Source organism: Vombatus ursinus, unplaced genomic scaffold, assembly GCF_900497805.2.
Source record: "Vombatus ursinus unplaced genomic scaffold, bare-nosed wombat genome assembly UNPS02000577.1, whole genome shotgun sequence".
NCBI lineage: Eukaryota > Metazoa > Chordata > Mammalia > Diprotodontia > Vombatidae > Vombatus > Vombatus ursinus.
In genome coordinates, this window is record NW_020940355.1 from 14,254,859 (window position 1) to 14,274,167 (window position 19,309).

Genomic DNA, 19,309 nt, shown 5'->3' on the forward strand with positions numbered 1-19,309 from the left:
AGAAAGAAAGAAAGAAAGAAAGAAAGAAAGAAAGAAAGAAAGAAAGAAAGAAAGAAAGAAAGAAAATCCAAATTTATGTAAACCTTAAACTGATCTGGCATAATCTTGAATGGGCTTAAATGCTGGCTATCTAAAGCCCAACAAAAATCTTGTTTCCCAAGTTTATTAGGAAGGAACAGTAGAAGAGGAAGCAAGGTTCATTAGTGTTGAAATCACCTTCCCCAGGAGTGGGTGGAGATAGTAGTTTTACTGAGCACACAACAAGGTCAAGGGTTTCAAATGCTGAATTCTAGAAAGAACAGAAAAATTGCTTTGAGTCCCTTGGTCTGAGCTAAGCCATGGCAAGAGCGTCTGTGTGCGTATACCACTTCCTTGTTTGGGGCTGGTATATTTTCATCAACTGTTATTTCTCCTTCCAAGCAGCAGAGCAGCAATTATCACAAATGTTCCTGTATGGAGGCCAGTGGAAATACTTGACAGTGCTGAATCTGGTAAGTCTAAGTCTGTGCTGCACCAGGGACCAATCTGTCTATTTGCTTTTCTACCATCTGTGCCTCCAGACAGAAAACTTTTGTTTTCAGAAGAAGAAAAAAAAAAGCTCCATTATCTGAATCTTCCTTCTTTTCATTGCTTGAGACTTTTGCCATTCTGTTTTCCTAAACAATGTGCTGCAAGTAACTTATTTGGGGCAGTGTCTGGGGGCGTCTTGGCGAGCCAAATGTCAAGAGGTCTTCTGAAGAGACCGACCCAGAATTCTTCTCTGATAATCCCAGGGAGGCAAGTTAAACGTCAGTGATGACATCACTGATCTCACCCTTGGTGCAGAAAGGAGTTTCATTCTGTGCAGCAGGCTTTTTAGCTTTCCCAGGGTACCGAGGAAGTGGGTGACAAGGGCAATGTATGTTGTGTAGGAAGTGTAATTTTGAATGGAGGAAGCATGCCATTTTTCAGTACGCAGAGAATAGCAGATTTACCTTGGAAACAGCAAACACACTTTGCCAAATTCAGCTCCCACTTCCATTTTTATAGACTCTGTCTCCAACTGAAAGGGTAGACCTTCTGAGCAACAATAACAACAAAAATGCTTTTTTAAAGGTATGCATGTGCAAATCATTCCCATGACAGTGCTGCTTCTTTTGTCGTTTAAACTCTTCTGACCATACAGTATACAGCAGTGAACCATGAATAAATGACCAATATGCTTCATAAGTGTTCATTTTAAAACAAGAAAAGCCAAAAGATCATGGTGGAAAATAATTGGCAGATTTAGTTAAAATTTAAGCATCTTGGTGGCATAGCGGATAGAGAGCGGGGTCTAAAGTCAGTCAGTTCAAATCCACCTCAGACATATATTAGTTGTGTAATCCTAGGCAGGTTATTTAATTTCTGTCTGCCTCAGTTTACTCAGCTGAAAAATGGGGATAATAATAGCACCTATTTCACCTATTGTGGTAAGTCTTAAATGAGATGATATTTATGAAGAGCTTAGTACAGTGCCTGGCTTAACAAATGCTTGTTCTCTTCATTACAGCATGGCAAGGAATTCTGGAACACCCCACAAAGGACTTGGAACTAGGTTCACATCTATCTTAGTTTGGGGCATTGAAGCAAATTTTAGAGTCCTAGTTAATCCTGCTGCCAATTTAGAAAGGGTAGGTTTTCAGAAAGCTGTGTTTTGCCAGAGAAAATGAAGCACAAAATTTGCAAGTGGAGGGAGGTAGGAGGGCTTGAGATCCAAAGGCCCTCGAGGTGACATCCCATTCTCCCTTGCCCAACTGGTGGAGTTTGTCTTGGATGAAGAGAGTCCTTTAGATTCCTGAGGGGCTTGGCAGATTGCATTTTGAATGCAGCTGCAATGTGTTTGTAAATATCAAAGCTGCTGCTTGATTTAATCACAGAATTTGCTCAAAAAAACCACATTGTTTTTATAGAACTACAGCAACACACAGTAGAAAACTAAGCAACATGCATCTGTCATGTTGTATTTTTGAGAATGGGAAGTAGAAGATGGAGGAAGGGCTATGACTGGGGGCTAGGACTGGAGTTCAGATTTAATTGTCTTTCTAGTTTGGATGTCTCTCTATTAAGTCAAAATCTACATGTTCAAAACCAACCTTCTCATTATAGCCCCAAACTTACCCCTTTCTATTAGTTGAGCCACAATGCTCTGGTGCCCTCTTCCCCCTTCTCTTATCCAATCTGTCAGGAAAATCCTATTGTTTCTTGCAAATGTCTCTTGGCTTTATTCCTTTTTTCTTTATTCCCAGTAGCACCACCCAAGTCCATTTGGCTGGCTCCATTCCTGAGGTCCCACCCCTCATTATGTCACACCTATTGCATTAGGCTCCATACCAGTCTCTTTGTCTCCATTCCCTCCCTGTTCTAACCTAACCCACATATTGAGGCTAACCTCATCTATTATGATGCTTTGACAGCTTTACTCTTGCCATCTCCTTACTCAAGGACCTCCAGGGGCTCCCTCCTGTCTACTGGATCAAATTCAAGCTCATGTTATGCAGGTCTTCATATGGCCTCACCCTACCTGTTCAATGGAAAAATTCTAACAAGAAAATTCTTCTCTCCTCAGGGTTGTCATCTCACAGTTGCAAATACATGGCATCTTTGAATTTCTATAGTTCTTGTTATTGTGCACTACACAATCTAGCAATTGGTAACAATTTGCCATTGTCTAGTTGTTTTTTGTTCATCCCCAACAACTTAACAAAGAGTTATAAATGCAGACAAAACTGAACATCATTTATGTTCAAAGTTAGGTGCTAGGTAAAGAATAGGTCTTCATCCTCAAGGAACTGAGCAGATTGAGGCCAGCTAATGAGGTCCTTCAGCTCCCCATTTCTGTTTCCATATCTCAAAACCATTCTCTCCCATCTCCTCTAAGACCTTGCCTTAGCAGTCATCCTCTTTGTTCCACACATCCTCAATCTCTCCTTTGCTCGAGTCTTCTAACATGTTTAAGTCTTAACTCTATTTCATAGTTATCATTCCATCTCTCTTCTTTTCTTCACTCCTAAACTCCCTTTAAAAATCCTCCTCTCCTAATGCTTCTATGTCTCTACTACACACTCTATGTTCAGCCCCTTGCAATCTATTGTACACATTCACAATTCTACTGAAATTACTTTCTTTTTTTAAAAGTATTTTGTTTTTATTTTTCCCCAGTAACATGTAAAAACAATTTTTAACATTTGTTTCAAAACTTTGAATTCCAAATTCTCTCCCTTCCTCTCTCCCCAATCCACCTCATTGAGAAGGCAAACAATTCGATATGTTATTCATATGTAGTCATGTAAAACATATCCATATTAGTCATGTTGTGAAAGAAAACATAGAAGAAGAAAAAAAACCTCAAGAAAAATAAAGTAAAAAAAAAAATGTAAACTTCAATCTATATCCAGACACCATCAGTTCTTTCTCTGGGTATAGATAGCATTTTTCATCATAAGTCCTTCAGAGTTGTCTTGGATCATTGTATTGCTGAGAATATCTAAGTCATTCACAGCTGATCATCTTCCAATATTGCTGTTACTTTGTACACAGTACATTTCACTTTGCATCAGCCCATCTTTCCAGGTTTTTTTCTGAGAGCATCCTGCTCATCTTTTCTTATAGTACAATAGTATTCCATCATAATCACATACCACAACTAGTTCAGTCATTCCCCAATTGATGGGCATCTCCTCAATTTCTAATTCTTTGCCCCCAGAAATGAGTTGCTATAAATATTTTTGAGCATATAGGTACTTTTCTTTTTTTTTTTTCTTTTGGAACACAGACCTAGTAGTGGAATTGCTAGGTTAAAGGGTATGTATGGTTTTATAGCCCTTTAGGCATAGTTCCAAATTACTCTACAGAATGGTTGAATCACTTCACAATTCCACCAACAGGCATTAATATTTCATTTTTCCCACATCCCCTCCAACATTTGCTATTTACCTTTTCTGTCCTATTAGCCAATCTAATAGGTATGAGGTAGTACCTCAGAATTATTTTAATTTGCGTTTCTCTTATCAATAGTGAGTTAGAGTGTTTTTTCATATGGCTGTAGATAACTTTGATTACTTCACCTGAAAACTGTTCATATCTTTTGATCATTTATCAGTTGGGGAATGGCGCTCATTTTTAAAAATTTGCCTCTGTTCTCTATATGTTTGAGAAATGAGCTTTTATCAGAGAAACTTCCTTCAAAATTTTTGTCATAGTTACTATTACTAACTGTATTTCCCTCCATCCTATTCCCCCCACCCTCTTTTATTCTATTCTCACTCTTCTTTCACCCTGTCCCTCCTCAAAAATGTTTTGCTTCTGACTACCCCCTCCCCCAATCCGCCCTCCCTCAAAATTACTCTTTCATAGTCTGTGTTGATAAAATACCAACATCTCCAAATACAAATGACATCCTAATCACCAATTCCACAATCTTTTTTTTTTTACAGCTTTCATCTTCTGCCTTTCTATAGAGCTTGAGTTTAACACCATTGAAAACCATCAGAAGATATTTTATTTTTGTCTCTGATTCAGACACCTACAACCCTCACCACTCCTTTATTTCCTTTTCTGGCTTCTCATTCCTTATCCAAACTCTTGTTCTGTTTGTTTGTTTTTTTGTTTGTTTTTGAGACAACCAGGGTTAAGTGACTTGCCCAGGGTCACATAGCTAGTAAGTGTCTAAGGCTGGATTTAAACTCAGGTCCTCCTATATCCAGGGCTAGTGCTCTATCCACTGCACCACCTAGCTGCCTCTAAACAAATTCTTAATGTATGTGTCCCCAAAAAGATTATCCGTGTCCCTCTTCTGTCTTCTACCTAAACTCCTTCCCTAGATGATCATAAGATAATAGCTTTAAGAGTTGGTATGGTCATTTGTTGTTGTTCAGTAGTTCAATCGTGTCTGACTCTTTGTGACTTCATGGGTTTATCCATGGGGTTTTCTTAGCAAAGATACTGGAGTGTTTTGTCATTTCCTTCTCTAGCGTGTCCCAATTTTACAGATAAGGAATTGAGGCAAATAAGGGTTAAGTGATTTGCCCAGGGTCACACAGCTAGAAAGTGTCTGAGGCTGGACTTGAACTCACATCTTTCTGACTCCAGGCTCAGTGCTCTATCTACTGCACTGCCCATTAGATATCATCTAATTCTTCCTTCTTCTGCTGGCCCAGCATGTCCCTTGAGAGAAGATGAGAAGGGGTGAGAGAAGGTGTCTTGCATGTGCCCCAAAGGACTTCTCCCTGTGCTGAGTCTACCACTTCCTGCTGCCACCTGCTTAAGTGAGAAGAGGAGCCCAGCATTTCTCTGACCACTGGTATCTTCCATCTGCCCCAAAACAATGGCTTCATATGTGACAGCAGACATATGTGACAGCTTCCAAATTCTGCTGCCAGTCCATTCTCCTAACTGGGATATGGAGAACCCCAGGGCAAAGAAAAACAACCTACCCTTCAAGCTGTCAATCTCCTGCTTTCTCTGTCCTTAAAGGGAAAAGGAAAAGGAAAGTTGGTGAAGAATGAGACTTCTTTCTCCCGCTGTGCAGGTTTGACTTTTATCTCCAACTGCTCCCTTTTCCTGTCTAATCTTCAGCTTTTAGAGGGAAGGAGAGTTGTGAAGTGGGGCTTCCCATATAACCATCTCACCTTGTGGCTCCCATTTCATAGTGCACTTGCCTTCTGCCCAATCTTCAACTTCCATTGGAAAGAGGAATGGCACCCTCCATTCAACGGTGAACATTTTCACACCTGGTCATACCCTTCACATCCCAGTGACTCTGAACTCCTGTACATCATCATCCAAACCCTATTTCTCACACTCCTTCACCAGATTCCTCATTCCCATCCCCTCAACTCTCCCACCCTAGAGTTTCAGCCAAATACCACTCTACCCTTTCACTCTGCCCTCTGGAATACCTGTTCCATAGACAGCAAATTTTCCCTTCATCTGAAATCTTTTCCTCTTCCCTCCTTTCATCTACCAGTTATTCTTGAAACCCTGACTACCCCTCCCCCACCTGTGATAACAAAGCCTCCCTAGTCACCCTTTCCAGTACTGGCTGCACCTTTACTTATTCTCCTCAACTCACTAGCTGAAGTGGGGAGTTGAAATGCCCCTTTCTCCCTATTGTCACTTCCAGATTCTCCTTTTATCTTTATCATTCAGTAACCTCTTTTCTTTTGAGGTTCATGGTTTTCATATCTACTACCCAATCAAAATCCTGGTAGCTGTTGTCTTCTTTGCTTCCCAACTCTTGCTCTTATTAGGGAACTTCAACACACATATTAACTTTCCCTCAAACACTAACTACTCAGTTCTTCAACCTATTCACTTCCAATGAGTTAATTCTCCACCCTACCTCAGCTACACATAAAGATGGGCATATGCTTAACCTTGCCATCACCTGTAAATGTACCACTTTTGTGTTCAAGACTTCTAAAATACTTTCATGCAGTCTTAATTTATTGCCTTTTTTACCTCTTCCTCTCCTTTCCTTTATAAAACTCTACTCTGCATCTGCACTATGACCTCCAATCCCTTGACCCCTCAATTCTCTCCCAGGCCATATCCCTTGCACTAACCACTCACTCCTCTTCTCCCCATCTTGACACCTTGGTGAACCAATTCAACTATACACTGTCATACTCTCTTGAATACCCAGCCCCTTATCATATCACCGATAATGTTCAGCCAAGTCTCAGCCTTGGATTGTTCCACCATTTTCTACCTTTACTCCTACACATATACTGTTGAATGAAGATGGAGAAATTGATGCAATTATTTTTCTGAGTTCACTACAAATTTGTGTTATACAACCTGGACTGTTGTTGAGTTGCAAATTATGTTGCACAACCTCAACAGCTGCTAGGCAATTCTGACATACATTCCTTCTCAACTCACTATCCCACTCTTCACAGCAACTCTTCCAAACCTTTTCATACCTCCTCAAACTTACCATGGCTTCCCCTCCCCCCATTCTCTCAACTGAGAACCTTGTTTTACATTTTACAGAAAAAGATTGAGGCCATTTATCATGGCTCCTTCTTCTCCCTTCTTCCTGAGTTCTTATCATTCAGATGTCTTTTATCATTAGCTCTTCTTTCACCTCTGTCTCACATAATGAAGTAGCCTTATTTCTTACCAAGGCTGACCCCAGTGCTTGAATTGGTACTGCTGGAGGAGATGGGAGAACATCTCCTTTCTTCCAACGTATTGGTTGGGTTGGCTGTGGCAGTTTCCTAAAATAAGACAGCAGTGTAGTTTGCCTCATCAATTGACTTTTCCTTTCACTTCGACACTTAGAGGTCATTGTTGGGTTCTTAGTTAACCCAATTTCAATATTGTTGTGTCTCAGGCAATAGGACGCCTGAGGAGAGGGAGAGAGATGGGGAACAGCAGGGTGGGTCAATGGAGCAATCCAAACACACAACATTTGTTGACTAAGTTTGCCTTCTTATATGGGGGTGGTTTGTGACACCCCACAACAATTATAATAATAATATCAAAGATCACTGATCACAGATCACTGTAATAGATATAATAATAATGAAAAAGTTTGAAATTTTGTGAGAATTATCAAAATGTGACACAGAGACATTGTGTAAGCATGTGCTATTGGAAAAATGGCACTGATAGACTTGCTAGACTCAGGGTTACCACAAACCTTCAATTTGTAAAAATCTCAATATCTGTGAAGCTCAATAAAGTGAAGTTCAATAAAACAAAGTCTGCCTGTACAGTACTATAAATCTGGAGGATAGGAATCTTCACTTGTAGCCGATGGGGTTCAGTTGAGGGGTGAGTTGCTTGACTCTCTGGCAACCCTGATACTTGATACCTTATCCCTTACAAAGAAGTCTTGATCCAGTGATAGTGCTATGTACCTCGAAAACTCAACAGGTCCCTGGGAAAGTTAGAAGCTCAACTGAGAGTGAAGTAGAGTAACTTTCACTGTTTGTAGACTTGGATGAGAGTCCTTTCTGATTTGCATTTTTGTGTGGTTAAGTAAAGCTTGTCCTATGTTTGATGTATTAGTAGCTTGAGTGCTTGCATGGGATATGAATGACTTTTTTTTTCCTGTGGAACCTAGATATAAGCTAAATTCTGATGTTTTGGGGGGGAAACCCTGGGTGGGGTTGGTATTAGCCAAAGACAATGATTTATAAAGTGCCTCCAAGATGGAGCCTCATTCATGTAAGCTCAGAGCTATGATTCCTTCCTAGGAATTTTAAATAAGTAGTTAAGAGAATGTGCTCATCTTCCTGCAGTGGTTTAGTTAGGGTACTACTTGAAGGTAGGGGAATAGAGGGACTCAGTGACCTCATAAGTTCTCTTCCAGGATTAAGACTGTATAGTTTCAAGATTTGGGGAAGGTATATATCTATATATTAAATATCCCTTAGCTATGGTTTTCTTTTTAATTGCTATCCTTACAAAAAAAATGTCAATTGAGTTGTGTTCCAGGTAGTAAGTTTGTTAATTAGCAATATAATTGAAGGGTAGCTAACAACTTTTAAGAACATCTACTCAGATCAGCAGGAGAGAGGGACAGAAGGAAAGGCACAAAGGAGTCCTTGACTGTAGGTAGGACTAGAGAAGACACAGAAGCAATGGTAAGACATTCCTACAAGAGCAACTTTGAACAAGCTTTAAATGAGAAGAAATGATTTACTCCACCTTCCTTGGGCAGGCAAAGATTGACAAGAGAAATCGAGAAGATGGCAACGTTTACTCTAAAGATAGTCCAAACTCAAATGATTTATGACATTTTCTTGTTTTCTCCCCTCCAAGTTGTTCTACATAGAAGCAGCTCGTTAATCACTCTATTGTGTTCTAATAGACAGGTTCTTGGCCAGCACAGGTAGTCGATAAAAACTTAAAATCTTCTTCCTTCAGGAACCTGGTCCTGATTCACAGCAGACTCTTAAAATCTCACTACAGTGACTTTCAGTGAGCCAAGAAGTAGGGCACTCACTAGTGTTTACTTCAGGTATTATAGCTCTGTGTATTTGTATTGGCAAGGTATTTCCCTCTTCTCACCAGCTTGGAGTTCCCCTGGGGGTGCCAAATAAATATTTATCACTGATGATGGTTATGACATGGCAACGCTGATAAAGATCAGTAGAAAACAGAACACTATCACCCTGTACATGAGGTTGGCATGTTGGCATCTTGACAGATACAAGTGAAGCAACATGCATGTGTGACGATTGGCAAGTTTTTGGAGGGATGAAATTATTGATGAAGAAGAAAATAGGAAAATCTGAGGAACATGTTTCCTTCCCATCCAAAGTGGTGTGCTGTGGTTGGGAAAGAGGGAAGCAACCCAGGGTGTGCTTACTCATATCACCATGGTTACGCTTGTACTACAAATGAACATGTGGCTTTCAGAGGTTGGGGAGAAGGCCTCTCCGCGAAGAAGGAAAATCAAGGAAGCACTAGCCAAGTGTTTAACTAGTCACCATGTGTTAGAGTAGTTTCAGCCTCCTCAAACACCCTCCAGTCCTATTCCATTGTTTTTCTTATTTTAAATTCTTATTTTCTTATTCTCATTTTAAACTTGGTTGCCAGAAGAGGATTGTGTTCCAAATCTGGTCATCTCTCTTTCATTTCTTCATCTTTTTCCTGGTCTACTATTTGTATTTTTTAAATCCCCAATTATAGGCTCTAATTTCTGACTTAAACTCATTTCTAATTTCTTTTTTTTTTGCCTTTTTCTTCCTCTTAAGCCATTCTGATGTTCCTTTTCATGATCTCTAGGTGGTCTGTCAGAGTTTCTTCTGCCTGGCACTATTGGCTTACTTTCTTTCATGTTATAATATTTTCCAGTAATATTTTGGGTTTGCTTTGTGGTTTTACTTGTTTTTCCTTCTGATTGTTACAAAATTGGCTTATTTATACTCTGAACTTTTACTGAAGCTTTTTCTCTTGAAATTTGTGAGGTTTGGGCCTGAGAGTAAATCCGCCCTGTATTCTCTCTGAAAATGAGTTTTAAGTTTAGCTTTAAGGATTAAGAAGGTAAGATCACATGAAAGGCAAGACTGTCCTTATTTTATTCTCAGTGAGACAATATGGTATAATCAAAAAACATTCTGAATATATGGTGGTGGGGCTGGGGAAGGGTGGTGCCAGCACATCACTATCTACTGGGAAAATTTATAAAATAGGGCCTGCACTTTTGTTAATTCTGCACTTAGGCATGTAGTTATGAAGCGAGTTGTGCCTATGCCAACAAATGGAAAGCAACTCTCTAACAATGGACTGGAGGTGCAGTTCCCAAACCTGCGCTAGAGAAAGGTCACTCTACTATTTGGTTCTCATTGTGCCCTCATTCTTCCAATAAAGGGATAAGAGGCAATATAAGGACAGGGTGAACTATGTGTATTTAGGAGAAATAATATTAAATCTAGCAAATGTATTCTTTAATAGATTTAAAAAAGTAAAAACATAATTAAGCAGAAGTAAGGTAGTGTTGAGTTTGCTTAGAGTCTCTGACACTGGAGCAACTCTACATTACAAAAACAGAGAGCCTCACACCTTTCCACTTGTCCATTTACAAATCATTTCTCCTTGTCTTGAAGAAGGGAGCTGCAGATGGGCAACTGGGCTGTTACCATTGGACCACTGAGGTTTCCCCTTGCTTCTTTTCTCAAGAGTCTCCTAAACTCCTTCCATACCTGTCCAAGAGAGATCTTGCATTAGTTTCCTCTCTTCCCAAATGGAGAACTACCAAACCCCAAGGATTTCATGGCCAAGCGGCTCCTGCTAGTACTTGTTCCAATATTATTGGAGGTTGGGAGGAAAGGGGGTTACAGATATCCCAAAGAACAGATTTTCCTTTGGGATTTTAATTTCTTTTAATTAACTCCTCCGATTCCCAGTCTGGTGGCACAGGCTTATAGGACTGCTATGAATTTTTGTAAGTTCAGGCCCAGATTCCTGCAGCTACATTTAGAAGGTTCTAGTCAAAATTTTGAGCTAGATGGGTCCTTGGAGACCATTTAGTCCAGTCTCCTCATTTTATAGGAAACTGAGACCCAGGGGAATGAAGTGATTGCCAAAGACCATGGAGACAGTAACGAAGGGAAGCGACATTCATACTCAGGCCACTTGATTCCAAATCCAAGTCATTTTCCACTATACCATAGCTTTAATGGGTAATAATAACAATAATAATAGCTAGCATTTATATAGTGCTTTCAAGTTTGCAAAACACTTTACAAATATTAACTCATTTGATCCTCATAACAACCCTGTGAGATAGGTGCTATTATCAGCCTCTTTTTACAGATGAGGAAAATGAGACATAGAGAAGTTGTGACTTGACCAGGGTCATACAGCTAAGTATGTGTCTGAGGAAGGAATTGAACTTAGGCCTTCCTGACTTTAAGTCAGGTGTTCTACTCACTGTACCACCTAGCTGCCCAGTAATCATTAATTCTGACACAAATAATAGAATTAGAGCTACAGGGGACCTTAGACATCAAGTCCAACTCTACATTTTTGAGAAGACTGAGGCCTAGAGAGGTTAAGAAATTTGCCCAGTCATATCCCTAATGAGGCAGTGAGATGGCACAGTGGACAGAGTGTCAGGCTTGGAATGAGGAAGACTCCTCTGACCTCAGATACTTACTATCTATTTGACCCTGGGCAAGTCATTTAACCTTGATTGCCTCAGTTTCCTTATCTACAAAATGAGCTGCAGAAGGAAACAGCAAATCGCTCTAGTATCTTTGCCAAGAAAACCCCAAATGGTATCACAAAGACTTGGATACAATTGAAATGACCCAACGACAACAACATAGAAAATACAAAACAAGCAAGAACTAATAGGAATCCATAGAGAAATACATAAAACATTCGAGTGGTTCATCAGCTCCTCAGTAACAACATATCCCTAATAAGCGTCAGAAAAGATTTTAATCCAGTTCTCCTTGATTGTAAGCTCATGATCATATCTGCTACATTATACTGCCTTTAGAGCAGAGAGGTTCTTAACCTGGTGTCCATTAACTTGGTTTTAAAAATATATTTTAATAACTATATTTCAATATATTTGTTTTCTTTTCTATATATTTTATTTTATTCAATTGAAAACATTAATCTGAGAAAGACTTCATAAGCATCACCAGACTGCCAAAGGGAGTCTAGGATATAAGTCTCTGCTCTAGAGGGTCAATATAGTATAGTGGATAGACAGACTTCTAGAGCTGGACATAGGAAAACCTCAATTCAAGTCTTTCCTCTAACTCTTTCTTAATGGCTATTTGAACATGGATTAGTCACTTAACTTTTTGAGCCTCAATTTCTTTATCTGAAGAATGGGGATGATAATATCTACAGTATTTTTCTCACATTATTATTGTGAATTTCATATAAGGTGACATTTATAAACCTTAAAGCTCTACATAACTATCAACTAATAATTTTATTGCGTTAAATCTTCAAAACATCTATTGAAGGTAAGCAGTGCAATGACTATTATCCTGACTTCTTAGAAGATATTTAGACTCAAAGATGTTCAGTGACTTGCCCAAAGTTACCCACACAAGTTTCTCTAGTTTGAAGTCTTGAATACCTGCAGCCAGAATTCATTTCTTCCTTCTATGGATTCTCATAGATCTTCTCTCCTCCACCCCCTCCCCCCATGATAGTTAATTATTTTAAGGAAAGAAGGATTAGGAGAGTCCTAAATCAACTTGATGAATTCTCCAAACAGCCTGATGAGATTAGAAAGAAGTAGATGGACATAGACTACAGCAAGGGTAATATTTGAAGAACAAATGCAGTGAGTTACGTAGAATTGGTTCAATAGGAAAGCTACTGTCCCCAACCCTCCAAAATATGTTTATCTTCTGGGGAGAGTCTAAAACAGGGGTGGGGAGGCCACGTGTGGCCTCGAGGCCACAAGTTCTCCACCCCTGGAAACTATAGCGTGACATTATGAGTCTTGGATAGATTGTGTAGAGTTCTTTGGGAAAGAGGGAATCATAAGCACTTCAAAGGGGTGCCCAAGTAGCCACTCCAAGTTTAATTCCTTCCTAGGTGGAGCTGATGGGCTCCTTGAGTATTTTCCGTATTTTCTGTATTTCTTTATAGATTTCTATTAATTTTTCCTGTTTTGTATTTTCTGTTGTTGTTGTTGTTGTTATTGGGTGATTTCAGTCATGTTCGACTCTTCATTATACTATTTGGGGTTTTCTTGGCAGACATACTGGAGTGGTTTGCCATTTTCTTCTCTAGGTCATTTCACAGATGAGGAAACTGAGGCAAACAGAGTTAAATGACTTGGCCACACAGCTAGTAAGTGTCTCAGACCAGATTTGTACTTTATCCACTGCATTGTTTAATTGTCCTATTTTCCATTTTCTGTGAAGGTGAAATAAATGCTGTCCTGAGTTGGATATATAGATATAGATACATTTGATACTTTTAATGTTTATATGGGAGCTAAAGATCCCTTTACTAACATTTGGGGAAACCTATACACAAGCTATATCCTGAGCATATAAGGAGATTTTTCTCAAGCAACTCTAGGTGAATAAGCCAAAGAGAGAACATGACCCTTTTCAGGGTAAGCCTTCAAGATCAAACCTGGTCAATGTGATCCCAGATACTTTGAGGGTCCCTGGACTACCTTCTAAACTTTCAACATTATATCATCACTGGGTAGATATTTTATTTCTAGGCTCCTTGGGAAACCAGAACTGTGTCATTTCTCTTTTGGAGACAAGTATAGCGTACAGTCTCCTTGACTTGGAGTGAGGAGATCTGGGCTTGAATTCTGCCTCATGTACTTACTAGTTATGTGATCATGGGCAAGTCATCCTCCCAGATCCTCAGTTTCCTCATCTGTTAATCAGAGATGATAATATTTGCACCACTTAACTTACAAGACTATTATGAGGAAAGTTCCCTGTAAACTTGAAAGCTCTTTCCAAATATGATCTATTAACTGCTCTTTCCCCTGTTGGCTAGTATGTGCTTGCTGCTCGGCCACTCAATAAATGTTCCATCAAATTGGGAACACAATACTTGTAATCTAACTCAAAAAATAAATTTTCCTAATCTGACTACTGAGGGACTCATCTGAACTGGCTCCTGGATGAAATCCATTTGACTTTGTCCCTACTTGGCACTTAGTAAATGCTAGTTGAATTGAATTGTTTGTTGGCTGAAGCAAAAATCAAATCAGTCAATCAGCAAGCATTAATTAAACCTTAGTATGTGTCAGGCATTATGCTAAATGCTGGGGATATAAAGAAAGGTAGAAACAGTCTCTGCTCTCAGGAAATTCACTTTCTGGGGGAGATAATATGTAAAGTAGACATAAGATACATACATGTATATATAGGTATATATGTATATACACACACACACACACATATAAATATATATATATAGTGTATATGCAAGATACATACAAGAATAAGTGCATATATACATAAAGGGAAAGTAATGTCAGAGAGGAAGGAACTATCAACTGGAGATGCTAACTCCAGGTCCTAAAAGTCCTACCTTCAGATTCCGTGACTCCAACGGCTACTTGGTGGGTTGCCTTGAGTTCAGTAAGTATCTCTAGAACAGCACATTACAATCTTTCAAAAGTGAAAATCCCCCTCTGGCAGTTGCCAAAATAGCATTCTTTATTTCTGTAAGTAAGCCTGAGTAAAAGTGGACTCTTACAGACATGTGTGAAACTGAAGACATTTTTCTTTTTTACTTATGAAGGAAAAAAAAAAATATATATATATATATATATATATGGTGTATGTGTGTGTGTGTCTGTGTGTATGTGAGCAAGGAAAGGAGGGGACAAGAGTCTAGGGCATGTCTCTTGATCCTTAAAATTTTCTTTTACTGATACTGAGCTATGTTATGGCCCATACAACCTAAGAATAATTATTTTAGAAAACTAGCCAGAGTCAGGATTGGTAGAATTAAGCTATGCCTGCCGAAGGCCAAACACCCAGATAAAATGGAAAAATTAAGTCAATAGACCAGATGTTTCTTAATACTCTTTAAGAAGCTTGTTGTGATACAGCTAATAGTCAAGTCAATCTTTAATGCTTTTGGCTAAAGGGTATCATAACACTTTCAGACATACAGCTTATAACTTACACATATCTGGTATACTGCAGGTCAGATCATGTGTCTTGAAACATAACAGCTAAATATAGGAAAAAAACTTATATAAAAATTTAGTCTTTTTGCATTGTAAAATCAAAATGCTCTACGGGGTGTCCCAAAAGTCTTAGTGCAGCTTTAGGCTTTAATAAATTAAAGCTGCACTAAGACTTTTGGAACATCCTGTATGATTATGAGCTGTTGTTATGCTGTTAGTCTTTTTTTATAGCACCAGCATCACAAAGGAGCTCTGCTCTATCTGAATTGTGATGTGTAGGTAAATCAGTTCTATTTTTGTCTCTCTCAGCACTGAGCATGTGAGTTTGAACATATTAAATGCTAAATAAATGTTTATTGAATGAAACACCATCCCCCAGACCTCTGTCCTCCTTTCATCTCTTCTTCTTCCTCTCCTTCTCCCCTTCCCTCTCTCACTTTTCTCTTCCTCTTCATATTCCACACTCTCTCCCTTGGCTTTACTTATTCAGTCCCAAAGTTTCAACTTGAACTTTATATGGACTCCTGCATATATATCTACTTCTCAGAGGCCCCTTCTGAACTCCAGTCTTGTTTTCTATGATGCACTTCCCTGCCTGTATGTCTTGTCTAAAATTTAGACTCAAAGCTTCTGGTGGCAGGTGGCTCAATTTCATCTAACTATATTATGGTCTAGCCTATATTTTTTTTAAATCTAGAAAGATAATATGAAAAATTTTCTTAATTGCTTTCCTGAAATCTAGGTAAACAGAATACTCCTTATTTAACAGTTTCTTTAATCCTATCTCAAAAAAGAAATTAGGTTAGTCTGGTATAACTTGTTCTTGATAAAGTCAAGCTGGCTCTCTGTGGCCACTGCTTCCTTTTCTAGAAATTCACTAACCATTCCTTTATTAATTGATTTTAGAATTTTACAGGAATTGAAGTCAAGTTCATTGACCTGTAACTTGAACCCTAAATTATCTTTTTTTTTTTAAGTCAAGAAAACCATTTGTTCTTATCTCATCCTGTGGCATGTCTTCAGTTCTCCAAAATCTTTTAAAGATTATTCAGCACTTTAGTACTTCCTTCATCTGGTCCTGGTGATTTGAACACCCATGGGAAGCTAAGGTCTCTAATACCATTTCCCTATTTATCTTGGATACCAACTTCCCATTAGCCATTTTTGTTCTGTATTTTCCAGTCCAAAAAGAATTTTCCTATGAAGAAGACAGAAGCAAGATAATAATGAAACATTTCTGCTTTCTCTGTCTCATATATTACAATGGTCACATCTATCCCAAAAAACAAGTCCTCTCCCTTCCTTGATCCTTCTATTTCTCCCAATTCAGATAAAAAAAAAACAACAAACTCATTTTGTTATCTTTCTCAGCTTCAGCTTATTCTGAGAGTTAGCACAACTGACACTGTAATTTCAAAACCACTCCGTGCTTTGGTTTTCATCCTCCATTACCTGTTCTTGCTTCCCTTTGGGTATTTCCTAAATCTAAAATGGTTGATGTATCCCTTGGCACCCTCACTATTCTCTTTAATCAATACTCCCCTCCTTCTCCCCGCCCCCCCACACCTTCCTAATATTTTGAATGTTTTTTTTTTTATTTCTTCATAATTTCATTCTTGAGAGTTTCTTTATCCTTCCTGGGTTTACTTCCCTGATAAAGTTTTAGCTCACAGATCTTACTTAGCCATACTCAACCCTTTAAGATCTGCTTTCTGAAAACCTACATTTATGTCAAACTATGACTGGTTTTCCTCTCTTTCTGTGACAAATTTTAAGATAAACTATTCACTTCCTCCTATAGTTCTCATCTTTCTACCCAAGAAACCACTTCTTCTTTGTTGATGAGAATCAGATTCAAAAGAGCCAATTCTTTTTTGGTTCCTCTGCCTTTTGAAGGATGAGATGATTGGTGATCATACCAAGAAATTATTGACTACCTTATTTTTGCCAGAGAGAGAGACAGAGAGAACTCCAGATGTCTGGATAAATGCAATGTCCAATCACTCTAACAAGCTGGGTTTATGATCTATTCCCTAGACTCCTCATCTCTTTCCTCTTTCTGTTCAGATGGTCTGTGTCCAGTGACAATACTACTCTTCTATCTCCATTGATCCTCACCTAAATGCTCCTCACCGTGCTTTTTCTCCTAACTTCTTTGTTCCTATTAATAGCCTCACATTTTTCCCACTCACTCAAGATAAGGATCATAGGATTTGGAGCTTAAAGGAACCTCAAAGCTCACCCAATTTTGTCCCTTCATTTTAGAGATGACAAAACTAAGGACCACAGTAGTAAATTGACTTATAGGATCATAAAATCAAAAATGTAGAGCTGGAAAGGACCTTAGAGGTCACTGAGTTCAACCCCCTCATTTTACAGATGAAGGTTGAGAATTGCTGGGTGTTTCACAGAATTTTAGTGTCCAAGGTTTTTAGTGTTTTAAGGGTCAGGTCTTCCTGATTCCATATTCAGCACTATCCACTATATTCTATCCACTGTAACAGCTGACCGAAGTCTCACAGGTAGTAAATAACTGAACCAGATTCAAACTTGGGTCTTCTGACTCTAAATTGCCTGCTCATTCTGCTATAATACCTTAGTATTCTTTACTCCTCCCTCCCCTGAAGTCTTTGTATTCAAAACAGTTGACAAGTCTTGTTGGTCCCATCCCCAATATATTTCTCCCATCTGCCCCCTCCTTCCCCTCCTTCAACTGCCACTGGTATAGAATATTCACCACCTGTGCCAGGACTATTATAATAGCCTAACTGGATCCCGTGCCTCCATTCTCTTCCTGCTTCCCACTGCTGTGATTTTCCTCCCTTATCCAAAAACCTTCAGTGGCTATCCACTGCCCACCAAATAAAAGACAGACTTCTTTTCCTGCAATTTAACACCCTCTGCACCCTGGCTCCTACTTATCTTTCCAGCCTTATTTCATGTTAATCTTCTTTGTGAACATTAAGCCCTGGGTGAACCAGACTAGTCCCTATTCCTTGCTCTCATCCTGCCATCTCCCTCCTTGGCATAGCTTTTGCACTCTGATCCCCATTCCTGGCACAATTTCCCCTGCACATTGTTCTTCTTTAAGGAGCTATTCAGGTGCTGCCTTTTTCCTTGATCTCTGCATCTAGGAGTGATTCCTCTGTCCTCATATCTTTCAGGCCACTCTGCTTGACCTCTTATGTATTTAATCATCTTTTGTTGTAGTTGCATTAGCTTTTGTGTGTGTGTATATTGCAACCCCTCCACCCTCTGCACAAATTCACACACACATACACACACACATACATAAAATCATAAATTCCTTGAGGACAGGACCCATAGTGTTGTTCATTTTTATATCCCCATACCCAGCACATAGAAGATGCCCTATAAATGTTTATTGAACAAATGTTTGTTCAACTGAATTATTGCTAAAGGGATGATTGTCAAACTTGCAAAAATTGACATGGTCAAACTCATGACAATGAGACCTGTTTCATAATAATGGAGGGATATTGGTGGTACAGAAAAGGCTTTGGGATCAAAATGCCCAGCTTCAGGTCTTAGGTTACTTGCTTTGCTGTGTGATGCTGGGTAAATCACTTCAAGTCTGTAGACCTCAATTTCTCCATTTATAAAATGAGGGGATTAGATTAGATTATCTCCAAGGCCCCTTCCCTACTAGTATTTTCTTCTATTTGCTATAATTTAAGTAAGGGGTCCATTATCTTGGAAATATTTTTCTCAAAGGAAAATTTCTACTGCCATGATCTTGTCACAATAATGTAGCAGACACTGGCCAACACTACTGGACTTTGTGGGAATTAACCAAACCATCTGTTCTTAAGATCACAAGATCATAGATTTAGAATCAAAAGGAAACTCAGAGGAGATCGGCTAGTCCAAGCCCTTCATTTTGCAGATCAGGAAACTGAGGCTCAGAATGGTTAAGTGACTTGCCCAATGCTATATAGATAATAAATGTTAGATGTTAGATTTGAACTCAGGTTCTCTGATTCCAGAGCCATTACTTTTTTTCCATAGTACCCTGCTACTTATCAGTTCTACCAGGTTTTCAAGTTAACTTATTTCCAGTTTCCCTTTAGATCTGTTGCTGTGTATGGTGCCAGGTTCCAGATCAGTTTAGGGGTGTGTGTGTGTGTGTGTGTGTGTGTGTGTGTGTGTGTGTGTGTGTGT

At 39.0% G+C, this 19,309-nt stretch overlaps 1 protein-coding gene across 14 annotated transcripts in view; it reads left to right on the forward strand.

Annotated features, from left to right (window-relative positions):
- Window positions 1-19,309, forward strand: part of ADTRP (androgen dependent TFPI regulating protein) — a 168,165-nt gene that overhangs the window by 46,003 nt on the left and 102,853 nt on the right. For 12 of the 14 annotated variants that reach the window (XM_027839686.1, XM_027839463.1, XM_027839611.1 and 9 more), the window contains one exon: window positions 424-491. In XM_027839686.1, coding sequence (XP_027695487.1) covers window positions 424-491 — 68 coding nt within the window. Of the gene's footprint in view, window positions 1-261; window positions 492-5,177; window positions 5,549-19,309 lie in introns of those variants that run through there. The other 2 variants (XM_027840323.1, XM_027839812.1) reach the window with 2 other exon arrangements.